This window comes from Lepidothrix coronata, unplaced genomic scaffold (genome assembly GCF_001604755.1).
Source record: "Lepidothrix coronata isolate B3197 unplaced genomic scaffold, Lepidothrix_coronata-1.0 Scaffold7, whole genome shotgun sequence".
Classification (NCBI taxonomy): Eukaryota; Metazoa; Chordata; class Aves; order Passeriformes; family Pipridae; genus Lepidothrix; species Lepidothrix coronata.
The window spans coordinates 11,706,659-11,724,811 of record NW_016690187.1 but is presented as its reverse complement, the minus strand read 5'-3'; the positions used below and the strand labels follow the sequence as shown (position 1 = coordinate 11,724,811).

At 36.9% G+C, this 18,153-nt stretch overlaps 1 protein-coding gene across 1 annotated transcript in view; it reads right to left on the bottom strand.

Annotated features, from left to right (window-relative positions):
• The window catches only part of LOC108506865 (sodium channel protein type 1 subunit alpha), a 68,384-nt gene that overhangs the window by 27,675 nt on the left and 22,556 nt on the right, over positions 1-18,153 (bottom strand). The window contains exons 3-4 of the mRNA XM_017834285.1: positions 10,762-11,077; positions 4,202-4,320 (exon numbers count right to left, since the gene is read on the bottom strand). Coding sequence (XP_017689774.1) covers positions 4,202-4,320; positions 10,762-11,025 — 383 coding nt within the window. The 5' untranslated portion in view covers positions 11,026-11,077. The remainder of the gene's footprint in view (positions 1-4,201; positions 4,321-10,761; positions 11,078-18,153) is intronic.

Below are 18,153 nucleotides of genomic sequence, written 5' to 3'. Positions count from 1 at the left end.
AGTGGCAAAGGCAGCCTCTAGTTCTACCAATGCTGTAATTTGAAACTGGCTCAATAGTACCTCGTGGTCAATTGCTTGAAAAGCATGGAAAACTGGTGGAGATTAAAAGTGGTGAGAATTAATTTCCATTTGAAGTTTCAGCAAGGAGCATTTAGGTGTTTTGGAACTATGAACCCCAGACTCAGAGGGGCTGGTGCTAGGGAGCTCAGACAGTTCACTGGGGCTTCATTACATTCAACGCAATGTTCTCGGTTTACCAGATCACCGGCTCTACAGACATTACAATCCTTCCCTTTTTGTGACAATAAACTCAATTATTCAAACATTAGGAAATACTGAAGTAACCAAACTAGATGAAAACATGACTCAAAATGGCCACATGATGGCAGCAAAAAATCTCTGCTACACATTTATAACAAATGCTTAATTCTTATTTTTTCTCTAGTCATCTCTCTAACTGAGGTGTTTCTTAAAAATAGCTGCATCAGCCTAACTGACAAAGAAGCTAGTTTAAACTGAAGAAAGCTAATCCCATCTAAATTTGAATCTGAGAGACCAGGACTTAATTATTTTTATTTTTTTAAAATCAAGTAGATAGCATGTTGTTGTTTGGGGTATATTTTTATACCATGGACAAAACTAAAATGAAACAAAAACCAAACCAACCAACCACTACCACCACTACCAAACTCAAACAAAAAAACCAACCCTTTATTCTAGGTGAAGGAGGAATAGGAGAAGTAACATCCTGGTCTAAACTTGTCAGAAGATTGGTGTGATCATTAAGATTGTTGCTTAGAGCTACTGAAAAATTCAAACTTGAGCATACCTTTTCAAATAAACAGTCAAATCACAGGGAAGGATTTAGCTGTCTGATTCCCATAGATAGGTGTGTGACCTTTGTCTAAATACCTGACCCAGCAGTGAATATTTTTATCTATTCCAGTAAGTGACTTAACTAGTTTTTGAAGATCATGCTGTCATACAAGCTTTGTACAGTAAAAATTGTTCGATGCCTTAGAATAAATTATTGGAATGCCTTACAATGCTTTTCATCACAGTCCACAGACAGCTCTAAAGAGTCTGTCTTAATATGATTGGGAAATTCCTTTAAATAAAGAGAATCCATTTTGAAATCCAACTTGGAGATGCCTGGCTGCAGCTTCTGTCTTCTCATAAAAGAGCTAAAGTACAATGTCCTCTTAGAAGAGCTGAGGTTTTATCCCTGTGCAGTGTGTTATGTGCTTTCAAGTAAGTACCGTATTATCATTCATAACAAAGGCCACAGGTAGGTCCTTGTACATTGCTCACTCTGTGAGCTGCAGGGCCAAAGTGCTGTTCACTCTCAAACAGAACAGCTGCTCAGTAAGGGCTAACATACTTTGAAATATAAATGCTGATCATGCTTTCCCTTATGGGAATCTCAAACACAGCTGACACATTCAATGTCTGTGCATCTCTTCTGTCTTCTCCCACATTTTGAGTGACTGATTTACAAGCTCAATGTTCCCTTAATTTACTATTTCTACTATACACATAGGTAAATAATTCTGATTTATGATGACTTCTTCGTGGAATTGAACTGTCTTTTTCATGCTCTTCCCAAAGAGGCAAGCAGTAGGGTTAGAGGCATCATACAGCCTCAAGCTAATCAATTAGAGGAGCAGCTGAAGTCTCTTGTAGTCTGCGGGGACTGGTGGAAGATGAAGATTGGTAAAAAAACAAACACTGCCACTTGGTTTCACAGATAACTGCAAGTAGTGAGGTCGCACTGAGGAATACTGTAGTTTCAGCTTCCAAAGGCTCGCACAGGGGTACTTACATGCTTTCTGTAGAGCATCTTCCTATTCCTTTCTAACTTTCCTTAACACTCTGCAGCTCCAGCCACTGCCACCTCCCTTTTTTTGTCTGCTCAACACTCCACCTATTCTCATCTTGTCATCCTTTCCTATTAATTGCCAAAGTCTGGCCATTTCCCATCACTCTTGTGTTGCTCCCTTAGTTTCCATGTTCTATCTTAACTTGAGTTAGGCAGACAAAAGGCAAAAACAAATAAGGGAAGAATACCAGGAGGTGAGTCAGCAGAGAGAAATTCATGCTGTTACCAGTTCCTGTATCCAGTATTACAACTGGTACCAGCAGTGAGGAAGAATATTCGTAGGGAACATCTGTGAGCACTGGGAAGAGACACACTCTTTCTTTGCAGGGAGAACAACATCTGCCCACATATCTGGCCACATGTGATCAGAGTGCCCTATACAGAGGTTCAGAGAATTTGGAGGATATAGAGATGAAGGTTTTCCAACTGATGTGCCAGTTTCTTTGTGCTCAACACTCATCTTTCACCCTGAAAGGCACATTTCTATTACAAAGGCCAAAATGCCAACACCTACCAGAAAATGTGAGGGCAGTAGAGAGTTTACAGATAAAAGTCAGAAGGTTATTAAAAACAGTAATCAATTTTACCCCCTAATTCTTTTTGTATAGGTGGCTAACCTTGTATAAACAGCTGAAATTAAACTACAGTATGGAACATATTACATGGTTCTTAGTTAAAATTCTTTCATATCACAGTGTTTGTACCATAATGAATAATAATTTAAAAAAAAAAAAAGAAAGAATAAGAAAGTAACAGAATCTACACATCTATTCTTATGTTTAAGATTAAAAAAAACTCCTATGTCTATATCTAAGATAAAAATAGCTCCTCCAATACTTGGCTGGTTGCAAAAAAGAAATCAGTCCATATAGTGAAAGGGAGCCTCCTCCGATAGTAGCGCTAAATTGCACAATCACACAATCAGTTAATAGATAGAAGGAAAAATACTGAAATTGCATATTGTCTATTAAAATTTTTTTGTTCTTACTGCCCTCAAGACCAGCTGGACACTCTTTGAACACAATTAAGAGAAAGTTAAAACCAAGACCAAACTCAGTAACCAGTATGCCAGTGAAAAGCATTACTCACAACTAGCCCAGGAGCAGGGTTAGAAGGTACTGTAAATCAGTCTGTCATGTGAATGGATGAGCATTCATTAGAGGCTGCAATCTGACAGTATTTGGATGTGCTTTCTCACCATCACCACCACTGTGTCTGTACGACTCTGTCAGGTCCCTTAGCTACTGTCCCCAAATGCTCCCTGATTCCTTTCCAGATACCTTCCTCTTCTCTCACTGCTTTAACTTCACAGGAGCTCAGAGGAAAAGGTATTCTGAGTCAGCAACCATCAGCCTTGTTTCTTACTTTTTCCAAACACCTAGAAAATTCTGCCAGCAGTCTCTAATAATAAGGCTTCTGCCTTGACAACTTGTTCAATGTTAAAAGTCTTATGTCACACTGAAGTTTTAATTTGGTAACTACATTTCCCAGTCCTGAGGTTTTGCAAAAAAACAAGTGCACCAAAATCTCACCTACTAGAAATTCCCATCAACCTGTTATGATCATCAGGCAGCAATCCCACATGTCAGTCTAAAGCTTTACCTTGCACACCATCCCATCAGTTATGGCCCCCAATCTGTCCACCATCTGCATGTACAGATGCTTTGCAAACCGCCTGCGGGAATGCTGCCTATGCTTTCTGGCAATCTATTAAATTTGGCAGAAGCTTATGGTGCAACTGGGCAGGTTTGGGAATGTGAGAATCAGCATGCATGAGCCAGGCTTTCAGGAACACAGATCAAACTGATGCTGAGGATGGCCCTAGAAAGAATCCAAAAAGGCAGTATAAACATATCCTGACCTGGCTGATCCTAAACAGCTGCATATCTGCCTAACTGCTTGCAAAACTCAGAACTCTTCTGGAATTCATGAGCACAAACTGCATTTTTTTAAAAGATGTTACTGTTTATAAATAGGCTTCAAAGTGCAAAAAAAAAAACCAAGCTGGGATGCAAATAAATATAATTCAATCTTAAGACAAATCTGAAAAAGTTTTCCTGAAAAATTAATCAAGGTGGGTTCTTAAATCCTTATACAGATTTCTGCAGTAGAAGAATTGAAATTCAAGAAAATAGTTTGATTCAAAAATCAATGCATTTATAAAATACATACATATTTTCTCATATTTATAAAACCTTACCATAAGTCTTCCACTGTAAAATAAAAATGACAGCCTACAAAAACATTTATATATGATGAAGTAGTTACGTGTTTTCTTAATTTCAATGTGTAACATTTTGAACAACCACTAAAAAAGGATATGAATGTACCAAAATTTTAATAGCTATTTTTCTAAGAGGATTGAAGGGAGTTAAAATGTACAGGGCAGAGGTGGCACTGAATCGGAAGATTGCCTTCCCTTTATTCAATACTATAAAGGTCTGACATTTTATAAGTGTTTGTTCATTGTAGATGCTCCAAGTGACCAATCACCAAAATTGTAAATTTTTGAACAGTTAATATACAAAACCCATGACTAATTTTTAAAATAAAAATGATTTCCAGTACTTACCTGATATACCTGACATATGAAAATATAATTAATTCATTAATGTTTTTATACTTCATTAAACACCTCGGTCTAGTAATATGATACATTTACATGTGTTTCTTGTAAACAAAGATGCAGAAATTCTGAACTAAAATTATAATCTTATTCATGTTTTCCCATAGAAAGTTCTCTCTTCCTATTTGAAATACCATAAGCAGGGAAGCCTCACATGGATATTAATGATATATTAGTCTTACTAACTAGAAGTCCTTCTAGAAACTGATTTAATAGACTATATACTTGTTCATATTTTTTGTTCTAGTCTGTTTCTTGGTCTTTGTGCTATGGAGAGAGGGAAATAGCAGTAACATTGCTTTGCTTCCACTGCAGGCCATCATGGCTGCAACAGCATTAACACTACAGCACAGGAAATGTGGACTGTCAGGTTTCTTTGTGTCACTAAAGTGCTCTCCAACGGCAAGATCAATCCGAAAAGAACGAAAACACTGCAGAAGGAAGGCTCAGTAACTCAGAAGAAACCTGCATCCAGTGGAAGGGATGATGCAAGGATTATAACCTAAATTCAAATGAAATTAAATAGAAAAGCCTAAAATTGCCTTTTTTTTTGTCAGAGTTGTACCTTTGGCAAATAAGCTATGAAAAATCCCCCTTGATTTTCATTATGTTGCTGACAAAATGAGCTATAAACTAGCATGCAAGTGGAAGTGTGGGATGGAAGTATGTTGGTCTTATCTGGTGTCCATGACATCAAGCATCATTTCTAGACTGTAAGCAAGTGAACTATAAGATTATTTCTGTGAAGGCTGGAAGACAGAGAAAATATGCCAAGGAGGTTCAAGAAGGACAATTCTTCAGTCTGCTGAGATTTGGAAAGCTCATTATGTATGACCCACGAAGTACAGATAGAAATCTTTAGGACCCCACAGGAGGTAGAGAAAGATGCACAGTTGAGGGTTTCCTTGACCAGTCTGTTACAGATGACAAGTACTGAAGGCAGAGGAGAAGAAAGGATTAAACCCTGAGGAAAAGTTGTTCCAGTCCCAACTCACTTGCTGACTTCTTCCCCAAGCTGTGTCTCCATCACAGCTCTACACAGCACACCCTCCCATACAGACCAAACCCCTTACAAGTAAGGGACATTGCCAGTCAGACTTTACACTGTCTTGAGTCCAAACTCAAGCTGTGTAGGAATAGCATAAGACATGCATTTTTTTTTCTCTGCTTCTGCACTGAAATGGAGAAACCGCATCTGAAGCTGAGGACAGCCTGAGCTAATGTTTCCAAATTACACTTCCAGTTACATCTTACAGGTAACAACAACCTGCAGATGACCTGACCTTAAACAAAGCTTTCATTTCAACTACTGAAGCAACCAAGTAGATGAATGATTTTTTGGCACAATGTTTTAAAGCCTCACACCCCGAGGGGGAAGGTGAGTTTCCCCTCCCAGGTCTGTCCCCAGCCCCCATGACTCATCTCAGAAGCCTCCAACTCCTGCTCTTTGCTTTTGTAGTTAGCTATGAGGTACTTGACAAAATGCATTAAAAAATCACACTCCCTACTAACTCTGTATCTTAGACTACACCACCTACATTTAGTCAACCTACATTTTTTTAAAAATCTTTGAACACAAGCATATTAAACATACATCTATTTTCTAACATGCCTTATGGAAAATAACAGCATGCTGGCACAGCTCCAGTTTCAGTTGGAAGCTGCTGCTATTTTAGCTGTTCTACTTTCTGCTGCCCTGCATAAGAAGAACCAATAAGACATAAATTCCCTAACTCCATTTTAACTTTTCACTCAAAGCATCTTTCTAACTCGAGCCTTCAGAATGACTTTATTGGTCCTCTGACTTCTAGCCTTAGACATGAACTAAAATTGTATCTTATCTCTGAAGAAGAATTTTCATTAAAAAATACAAATAAGAGCTGATATCCAATCCCTGTGTAAGCTTACCCCCCTGGTATGCCTGCTATATCTCACTCTACTCCCAACCCAGATGCAAGCTAATGTGTAGGTAGTGTGGATGAACATGAAATATTATACCCAAAGCTGTCAGGATGAAGTAGACATACATTGAGAAAAGCTAAAAAAATTCTACATGAATTGTAAGAGTAATGCTCCTATATGAAGGATTACGTATACTTTTTAGGGTTTATGTTTTATAAAGTGCTTAATTAATTTTTATAAAGGCACAAAACTGGCTCACACTTGAAGTATTAGAGTGTGAATATAAATTCAAAGAATTCCCTGAAAAGAAGTCCCTGATTTGCTGCTTTTGTATTTGTAACCTAAAACCCAGTTCTTTAACTTCTGCCATATTTGAAAGAAAGCCAGAAACTGCATTTTGGGAAGGGCAAAGGAGGAGGAGTAGTGTTTTGAGAAGATGTAGCTAAGAGAGAATAATAGTCAACACTGAACAAAGATATGGTCTCCAAAACCTCTTGGGACAAAGAGTTCCCAAAACCTCATTTCTGTTCTCCTTCCTCCTAGTTAGCTTTACACATAGTTTCTGGAAGGGTAGCAGGCTGACTGCTACCCCACTGCATTGCCACTTCCTACAGTTAAATAAACACCATCTAGAAGCTCACAGGACCTTTAGAAAGACTGGAGGTGACATTGTTGAGCTGGGTCCTCAGTTTCTCTGGAAAAACTCCAATGGCAGCTAGAACAAGAGAGTCATGGCATATGGGAAGTTGCCATTTCTTGGGTTTGTGGTTATCTTTTTAAACCATGTTTTCTAGCACGTCCTAACTGTTTGCTTTGTTAGAACTTTTCACTTAAAATTCTACCACTTGCAACAATGAAAATTTCTAAAATCACTACTGCATTCAACTTTACTGCTGTTATAAAGTTAAGTGAAGCAATTTTATGGAATCTTTTCGGTTTTTTCACAACCCAAGACAAGTCTGTGAAAGCCAGGAGTTAGTGATTTGAACAGATATCACCTGATATTACCAAATGCCAGGACAAAAAGAGGCATCTTATCTGATAGACATCATTCAACATCCTTCTGGCAAGAGGCAGGGCATGGAGTGGCAGTGAACAATGCTATATCTCTATTATAGCAGGAGGAAAGTGAAGTTTTACCCCCTTAGTTCCACCTATTCTCTCCTTCCTCTTTAACGTAGCAGCAAGGTTTAGGGGAAAAGAGCCAGCCCTTAAAGTATGAAACTAAGTGGACCAGATTTTGATTCATGCCCACAGGTCAGGATCTTAGGGGGTTCCAGCTGATCTTTTTTTCTGTAGACAGTGATGTGAACATCGTTGATCCTTTGTGATGTCAGCTTGAGCATGAACAGGCAGTCACTATTATACTGGGAACACACTGATTTGCACTTGCACAGAAGCAGAACACAAAAAATGAACTAAGTTCCAATTCACTCTAAGCAATTATGGATTTAAAAAAAAAAAAAAAGTGACGCAATCCTTTAGGATGTTAAACTTCACAGTTCTAAAGAGCAGCAGTATTGGCCACCACAGTCAGCAGCATTTCATTATAATGAAATCAGAAGGATATGAGAACAGTATTGTATTCTATTATAATAAAATAATTATGTTTCAAGGGTACTGTTGCTGGCATTTAGGCTATCTGTGATACAGTGTAAATCAAAAATACTGTCAGGTGTGTAAAACTGCTCTAATGGGCTATTCTGTTGTCAAACAGTTGTTGTTAATTTTTTCCTTTCAACTTCAGATTAATATTGAGCATGAATATGTCCTCTTTGGTGGTAGATTTCGCATAGAAGCACATAAATCTATTATAACTATTTGCTTTTTTTTCTCTTAACGGGTTTTCACATTTTAACTTTTCATCTCAGGGCTACCTTAGGCATAAATTAGGGCTCTCAAATCAGTTCAACACATTTATTTATTCCTGTCCTTTTTTGCATTCAACTGTATCAAATCATGGCACACACAGATCTTTTGCTTAGGAAAAGGAGTCCCAAAGATGAAATGTAAAACACTCTAGATGATCTTTCAGTATTCAGTGCATACAAAAATACAGTGAGCGTGACCAATTTTTCCTTGACCAAAATAGGAAAAAAATCCCAAAACACCAGGAAGTGGGATGCAATACTTGCATATGAGGCAAATGATGGGTGATTTCATTCATGACCCTAATTTGTAATAAAAAAGATATTCCTAAAAACTCTATATAGGTTTCCCAAATAAAACCCATGACGATGTTCATTAGTGTCATTTGATCAGTGCTGTGGGCAACCATTTCTATTCCCTATTTGAAAGTTTGGAAGTTAAACTGATACAGTTTCTGTCGATAAAAATAGCTTCGGTTTATGCAGAGATTTCAAGAGGGGTCTGAAGCAACTGTGGTATCTGATAATACTTGTCCTATCCTTTCTTGCAAATAAATATTTTCCTTCGTTTTGGTGTTTTTCATTAGATCCATGATATTTTAGATAGATGTTTCTCCAGGCAGAAACATAAAATCTCTAATGATTGTGCAGTGGTTATCGGACTGTTACATCAGAAGAGTGTGTGCTGATGGACTTGGCTTTACAAGATGGAATTCAGAGAGGAGTAAACAAGAAGATGAAATGTTAAATGTTAAAGAGCATTAAGAGTCCTACGCAACTTCCTGGAGATGGTTATTTCTGCTTCAGGCTTTTCTCAAAGTATTTCTCCTTCTGAGACTTGCAGGAGCATCAACTGCTGCCAATACTTTCAAAATACAAGTGAAACAAGATAAAAGTATTTTCAGAATTCACATACAGCTAGATAGGAAAATCTAGAAATTTGATATTTTAAAGTTAAACTACTGATGTAAAATTGAAACAGATTGTTGAATTTCTGTTAGGAAAGTCCATTTTCTTCTTACTGAAGGAAGAAAAAACAGAGAGAATTGCAGCATGCGAGAAATTTTTGTCTTGTCTTAGACTGGCAGAGCTGTTTCTATTTCTGTCCTCTAGAAGATTAAAGCATTTGCACAGAGAGCATGTGTGGACTTCAGCAGAAAGAAGAGAATCCCAGAGGGTACATGACTGGCCCATAAAAGTTATTTAGTGTGCAAATAAAAAGATTCTTCCATTTAAATAGTACAGAACCTTGATTAAATATGTTCAGCTGGTTTGTCACCATTTCTTGCAAATTTATCATCAGACCTGGCTGATATGGTAAGTTTTCAGCTCCATTTGTGAAGGGATTGGAAGGGTCTTCCATTCCTAAGGGCTCTAGAAGCATATCTATCATAGTCATACCTATTGTGTATCCGTTTTCCCTGTAAGAGCCACAAGACAGACTGATTTGGCTATAAAGGTCCAGGATGAGCTGTGGGCAGGTGGGGATAAAATTATATTGGATATTGTATCATAAACAGACACAATTAGTACAGAACTCTACAAAGCCTGCTTTATAGAAACTCATCTTTTATCTTTCTAAAAGTAGAACTGTGATTTAAAGATAAGTCTTTATATGCTGTGAATGGCAGATAAAGGCTCTTTCAGAGGCATCAAATAATACAGATAAAAATACTGTTCTTTCATATAGTATTTTCTCTCTTGTCAAAACAGGACTCATAAATCACATGAAATTTAGCAAGCTGAGACACCTAGAACACAGTAGTTTGTTAAAGTCAAAATAACTCCTATCTTGATATTGATAGAGTTTTTATAATCACAGAATCCAATAAATCAAGTATCACCAGATCTAGCTATTGTTATAAAACATGAACTTTTTCTGCCGCATATGGGTTGTACAACAGAATCATCCTGAAAGGATTCCAGGCCTGTCCAAGGCCAGCTCCACTAGAAACTTTAAAATAAGTTTTACACTCTTTTTATTATATTTTCTGCTTATCCGTTTGTTTCTCTATCGATTTCATAAATTGCTTAGGAATATGCTATCGAAGTAGACTTCTGTGAACAAAATGTTCTACGAATTGGTTCATGTTGTCAGTTTTAAACCTGAAGAACCCTACAGAATGTTAGTGTACTCAGTTCCAATGTATATTCATGTTTGTAAAGTTTGCAAAATGTATACATGTTATGTATACATGTGCTGTACAGGTATTACATATTGCTTATAATCAAAGACCACACACTATATTTCAGCTTTGATATAAATGTTCCTTTTATATAAATTCAGTTGTATCAAAGGAATAAATTTTGATGTAAATTAAAAGAAAAGGGTGAAAAATTAGTAATCATTAAGGTGGATGGATTCTGGCTGCAAATTAACTGTGTTAATTACTGAAGTAACTACACGATCTGCTTCATGAAAATGAAATGAACATGATAAAGCACTCCAAACACTGGCATATGAACAGGATTGATATTAGACTCACTTTTTTGTTGATGTAGTATGGGTCCATGTCTTCCAAGGGCTCAGACACCATTCCTGGAGGTATGTCGCCGTATATAAACGGGAGTGTTTTTCCTGCCTCCAAATCACTGTTTGGTTTTGGCCCATTTTCATCATCGTCTTTACGATCTTGTTTAGGATTCTTAGCTTTCTCTGCAGCAATGCGTTGTTCAATAGCTGCAAGAGACTCTCTAGTGAAGTATTGGAAGCTGTCTGGTCCTGGTGGTACAAGCACTGACTGCTCCATCTTTTCATCCTGCACATTTTAATTAACATTTATTCTTCTGCATAGGAAAATACTAAAAGAAAGCAGAAAATAAAATCAAACAAACGTGTTGAAATCACCAAGTAAGAAAGATATAACATTTATTTTTAAATGCTTTTGTTTATGCTATGTTGAAATGTTAAAATACACAATATTGAAATTACGTAAAGAAAGATAAAGTAAGAAGCTTAGTTGGTGATTTGACCTTTGCAAGAGGCATTTGAGCGATTCTTATGCTAGTTATTGAAACAGCAAAAATTTCTCAACTCCAGGATTATAATAGCCTTTTACTCCAAATAAGCAAAAGCATGATACTTAGGAATAAATAAATACATTCTTTCCTCATAACTCTAGTTATATTATGGCCACCTTATACTCCCCTGGAATCAAGCAGGATTACATTGGTAGCTATAAATAGCACAGTTCCTTAGAGGTAACACAGAAATTTTCAGTGAGTTCATCAAAAAACAAGCACTATAGAATAAGAATTTCTATTAAACAAATGAAAACCAAGTCTGTGTATTATGAAATATTAAAAGAGTGGTTCCAAGTAAGTTTTTGTATGGGTAGTTATTCTACAAAAGAAGAAGAGCAGTTGCCTAGTTTTATTTCAGATTAGCTGTTACTATGTACCTGGGTCTTTATTCAATAGCTGTAACTGGAAAATTCTGGAAGTATTTTAATATACATATTTATTTATATATTGCAACTGAGAAAATAAACCTGTTGGGGGAAGATAAAAGAAATCCTGTTAAGACTACTGATCTGGCATCTTTCATGCTGCTGAATAGATTTCTGATGACATCAGACATATAGAGGAAATGTATATGTGGGCTCACAATGGTGTATATATCCCTCATGCCTGAATGTAAAGAGAAATATGCAGTCTTCACTCATTGCAGGGTTCCTTATGAAATGATCAGTCAGCCTTTCAGGAGACTCAAAAATCAATGCAGGTCAGTAGCCATTGAAATAAGCTAGACATATGGAATGAGAAAGAAGTAAGAATACAAGAGATGGTCGAGGGAAAATATATTAAAATAAATTAAAAGGTGACAAACAACCCCAGAAATTGTGGAAAATAAATGGCTCAAGAGTAGACTGTAAATGAATGCAGAAAGAATTAGGGGAGAAAATGAAAAATGCAAAAAGGAAAAAACAGGAAGACTGGAAGATTAAAAATGCAGAGATGAAAACAAAGAAAACTAAAACGTAGGTGGAAGAACAGATTACTGGGAAAGGAGCGGGATGAGAAGCAAATGCAGATAGGGTTAAACTTAGGAAAAGTCAAAAAGAGAATAGGAAATTAGATGACAAATAAAGGCAGAAAAAAAAGAAAAACATAGCTGGGAAATTAAAGAGAAGGTCACTCAATTATCTTAGGCAATAAACGCCAAATTCTGTAGATCATTAATGCCAGGGTGAGCACAAATATCTTAATGACATGTATGTGCTGAGTAACGGATTGCAGTGGATAACATAAGAAAGAGGGGTCAAAGTGCTTATGGGCTCTACAAACTCAATTTTCTTGCTTTCTCAAGAAAGTTAAACTCCCCTATATTTCACACAGATGTATATGATCATCACCCCAAAACAGAGAAATGACTTCTAAAGAATCAAGGTGGCAAATTTCTCACTGTAAAAAAAAATTAAAGAGAGCTAACCCCTTATCAAAACACAAAGTATTCACTCACGCAGAGTACAGACTCAAGCCAAACCCCGTTCTGTACAGCTTTCCCTTCTTTCTAAGGGAAAAGGAATTATCCTGTTCCATCTCCATTGGGGGGGTGAAAGGATACAAGAAAATGTACCTCAACCAAAAAGGATTTAAGATCTTGCCTTCCTCTACATAGACAGCATCCTCCAGACAGTCCTCAGCTCCCTATTTCCTGGTTTTGGTTACATCAAGGAATTGAAACTTCAGTCACTTAACTACTGAACAGTTATAAACTCACACTAGAAGTGTGAGTTTCTTACTATTCAATCACACCTTGTGGCTACTGGGAAAGAAGGAGAAAAAACTACCTGCCACATCACTGAACTTTCCAATCCCAAACTGATCCCCGTAAGTGGCACCAGAATTTAGAAAACAGATCTCATGTTAAGCTGTTATTCAGATATTACAGAAGACACAGATGTAGGTGGATACTACTTGCTCTGTGGGCTTCAGAGACTTAAGAGAGAAGAGACAGTCAGGCTCTCCTTTCTACTTAGCTTCTTGGGCAAAGAAAGGGACTAAGACCTTCTCTCTTTCTCTTTTTCTCTTCCTCTTCTCCAATCCCCATGGGTATCAGCAAATGAGTCTACACAGACATGTCTGCCTTTCTCTCTCCTCCTTCTCCTAGTGAGACCCAGGAGGGTGGCTTTCCCCTTTGCCATTTTTCCTTTGAAAATTTCATTCACTGTGCAAAACCATCACTGTACACAGCACTCAGTGTTCCCTGCCACAGTGGCCAGTGAGGGCACAGCAAGCCAAAGGAGTCCTGGCACAGTGGGAGGGAGGTGCTTGACAGTAGCAAGGGCAATCTCATGTGTTGAGGAGGAAAGAAATGTGAGCAGTCAGCAGAGAAGAGCTCTGAAACCATAGGGTGCTGTGTCAGGATCACCTTTTAGTTCAGAGAGTGTCCCCACCTGGGATGCAGGATAAGGAGGTAAGCCCGCAGGATTTGCCTGCAGATGCACAGAAACAAGCTCGTTCATAGCCATTAGTTATATTGCCAAAACATTTGATTCAGCTCCTGTGCTTTTACACACTGAGTTTAAAAATGGCAAATGCTGTGGGCTTTTCTAATAATACCTGTATTTTTTTCTATAGAAAGGAATTCTATATTGTTTTTCTATAATTAATCCTAGAATGTTCACAGGTCTGTCAAATGCACACAGAGCTAACTAGCTACACCTTTAGATGTAACTAAATCTAAGTAGGCTGTACTTAACAAAATGTTTTGGGAGGCTTTATGAAGATTACCTACTTTTTATCCTCTTAGCAGAATAGAGGATGATACTATAGATACATATAGATACATTTTCCATTTCTTCATGCATTTCCATGATTTTAAGTATTTAGAATTGCAAATAGAAATCTTCTATAAATTTAAAAGTCAATACTAAATACATACAGATTTCACTATAGTCAGTCCCAAAGCACTTTAATCTGTCATATCACAGTGGTTAACTAATAGGTTTGTATTTCCTTTACTATAGTCAATGAATTTATTCTCACTTATCTGTTATGGGGATGGATAAAAATTGGTACCAGACAAAATAATCAAATTATATCCTTCTGATTTCTACCAAGTGATTTATTAAATATTAATTGAACAACTACAGATTGCTTACAGGATTCAAATGGATTTTTTTATTTACACTAGTAATTCTACAAAAAAAAGAATATAAGAATACACAAAATACAGATTTCTTATTAAGTTCTTTCCTACTCTCCTTGAGGGAAAGAGATTTTTTTTTCCTTCTACGTTTCCAAGTCTGAGCCACTTTCTTAGGTAGGTAAAACATTTCAAATTTTGGAAAATAAGGTACTCAGAATATTTGAGAATAGAATCATTGTGTTTCTTCTGATATTTCCCAAGCAAAGTATATTCATACGTACTTTGTAGTATACATTGCTGTAAGCCAGATAACTGCAGAGCACACTCAGTGTGCATGGATCAAACCATCTGTAGACCACAAGCAGAATAAGCCACAAGTTGTTCAGCTGCATCTGTGTAATTGCACAAAGCACAGTTGATCTGCCCATGTATATTAAGCCCGAAGTACCCAGAACTACACTGGATTAGCTATGCACACACAGACCATCTGGACAATATACATACAGTTGGTTCAGCACTTCCCCGATGGATGTGGACTACTGTACACCTTGCATAATTTCAGATCTATATATATGTCAAAAATAACTTGAACTATCAAATATCCACAGAGCATCTGCAAATTTTTATAGTCTTCTATTTAGATTTCACCTAAATAATTTTTATAGGCAAAGTAGAGGAACATATTAGCAAATAGATGAAGAGATGGTGCCTTGTCAAACAATGCTCCCAAATCAGTTACACACTACCCCTTGAAGAAGTCAACTAAATGATATATAACTCTCTGAAAAAGAGACAAGCTTGAACAAGAAGATAATTTCCTAACCTGGTAAACATCTAGTTTACTGGTAATTTTCATGTTCTTCATGCCTTCATAACAAATAGTGATGTGAGTTTATGGAGAGTTTGGTCAGGAGAACCTTAGCATACATGTAGAACTACAGGACTGCAAACACCTAAACTCTGGCAAGTGAACTTCTTTATATTATCTATATGTTTAAATCCATAACTGTAACATGCTTCAATGTTTGATCTCCTGGTACAACACCCATGAAATAAAATTTAGCTGCTACAAAATAAAGATAAATTAGTGAATCTACATGTAAACTCATAGAGTCCAGATCTCTGTGTTATAACATTTTGCATTGTTGATTGGAACAATTTCTCACTAATTTTCATTTATCAACTAGTCATTATGATTCTTGTCTTCAACATAAAGAATAAATATAAATTAGCTTCCTCAAAGTGTGGACTTGTGAGAGGAGAGGAAGGAAAGTATGGGAAACCACTGCAGTTTTATATCTGTGGCCTTAGCTAAGCAGGAATCCCAAGCCAGAGTCCGGCCTGTTTGTCTCTATTTTAGGGCTACTGCAGGTAGCAAAGGTAAGTAGGATATCCAAAGGAATACATTTGGCAGAAGGGCAGAAATCAGTTTAGAATACTGGGACTATACAACTTTTTAGGACTCTCTGTAGCTCCTATATAAAATTAAATGTAATGGACCGCTTTATAAGGGAAACATGCATATTACTAGAATTTCAATAGGATTCTCCCATATTTTTTTTACCATCTTCTTGATATTTCCTCTCAGCATGGAAAATGCAGATCTGGGCACAAGGACTTGCTTGCATTAGATTACTTGGACTTGGCTAACTGTATTCATTTAACGCGTATTAATTTTAAATAAAGGGTAGGTACAATAATACTGCAGACATCAGAATAGGGTACATAGATATGCACTGAGCCATAAATAAATTATCTGAAATATTGGAAGCAATCAAATAGTATGTACCAGCTCAAGTGAAAATCTATGCTTTGCAGCTGGGTATTTCCATTACTTAACACGAATACAACAAGGTTATTGGTGCAATGAAAGAGTCACAGAAGGGAAGTGATGAGGGAGAGGTTGACTATTTAGTTTGCCACAGAGTTGCAAATAGCCAGGGGATAGCTATGTGATTTAGGAAGGCAGTTTAGTGCTCAGCCTAGGCTACCCAACAGGCAGAAAACAGAACAGACAGGGGTAGGAAATGCAGCTCATGTCTATGATATCCACACTGTTGTACAATTGCTTAGCTTACATTTCATTACGTGAGTATTTCCGCTAAACTCCCTCATCAGCTCCAGGGATTTCAAAGCCACATTTTCCATCAGTCAACAAAACTCGTACATGGCCACAGGCAACAGACCATCTGATCTCTCTTTGCAGTTCTCTGCCATCACTATGCAGGAATGAAATCAAGATTAGTGGGATAGAAGCCTGTAAGAAAACATGAACTTGGCATCTTAATGGTAATCTTTCATTTGGAAAGGCAATCATGGTTTCTGATCCCTGCTTCTAGAGCTATTTCTCTATTATATCTAGTAAATTCACTTGAGAAAAGGCAGTTGAAAGTCACTAGAGATATATTCATAGCTGACAAGAAAAAAATTAGCACTACCTATGGGAAAAGAGGGTTTAGTTCTAGTTTTCACTCATGATTAATTTCTTTAATTTAGGAAGAAAATACAAGCCTCAGTTTTGAAAATAAAATAAAATAAGACAGCCTGCCCCAAATAAGATAACTAGCCAAGCAAAACCCCCATGCTGGTAAAACCAGAATGCTCCCTGTGAGCTATCTGTATGGGGAACTGTTGTCCACTGCAAGCTTTTTTCCCCTTGATTTAACACCTAGATTCTCAGTTCTGTCCTTGTGTCTTGTTTAGAGGAAATCAGAAAGCCACATGATGCAGACACAGTATATTATCCATCTCTAATAGTTACATATATGTATGCATTGTTGAAATAGTTATTCTCACTACATTTTTAAATTTAACTAATGTCTCTCTAAGTCAAAACATAGGCAATAGGTTTTGCTTTAGGTTAAAAAAAAAAGCTTGTTTCTGCTTACTGCTTTGCTAGTTTAATTCTATTAACTTCAAGCAAGTCATTTCTATTTTAGAAAACTGAAAAAAACCCCAAATTATTTACGCAGTTCCATAGAAAGGAAAAAAAATATTTTAATGGGACAAGTCACAATGCAGCTGCATTACTACTCCATCTAAGCAAATATATTTAATAGCGTAGAACTACTGGACTGCTACCAAGCTGAATGAATTCCATGCTTACCCTGTTCCTGCAGTGTATCTTGTGCAGCAAATGACTGCAGTACAGAGCAGCAATTTTTCTGCTTTCTTTCCTTTGAGTAGAGCACTGACCCCTTCTACTGACATTCTACATTACAAACTCAAGATTAATTTTCTTAAATATCTGTTTCCAAAACATCTGTTTCCATTTACCTTAGCAAGCATAATAGCACCTCTCTTCAGTTAAAACAATAAACAAGGCCATGTAGGCTATGCAGTGTACATTACATAATGCTACTGATTCATTTTACATTAAGGTAAAATTGAATTTAAGACAAGATTTAAGTTCTGGTCTTGGCCTATTACCACACTTGGGAAAGAAAAAATAAAAGCCGATGGAAAACAGATTGCACCATACCCTGTGATGATGCCAAATTTGCAGAGCTAACAAAAGCAAAGATGTCACCATACTCAGATTATTAGTTTTGTGGGTTGCCTAACCCCATTAATAGCATTCAGGTACTTGCTATCTCATGTGGTCAGTGGAAGCCTGAAAGACACAATGACAAAAGTATTTACTTTTGAACAGTTTTAGTTATGCTTGTTTCTGTGGAGTTTTTTTCTAAACAGATAGAACAGCAAGCACTGATTTCACTCTTGAGATTCCCCTGAATCAAGGAAGTAGATGCAGCAACATCAGGAACATGTCTAACATACAAGA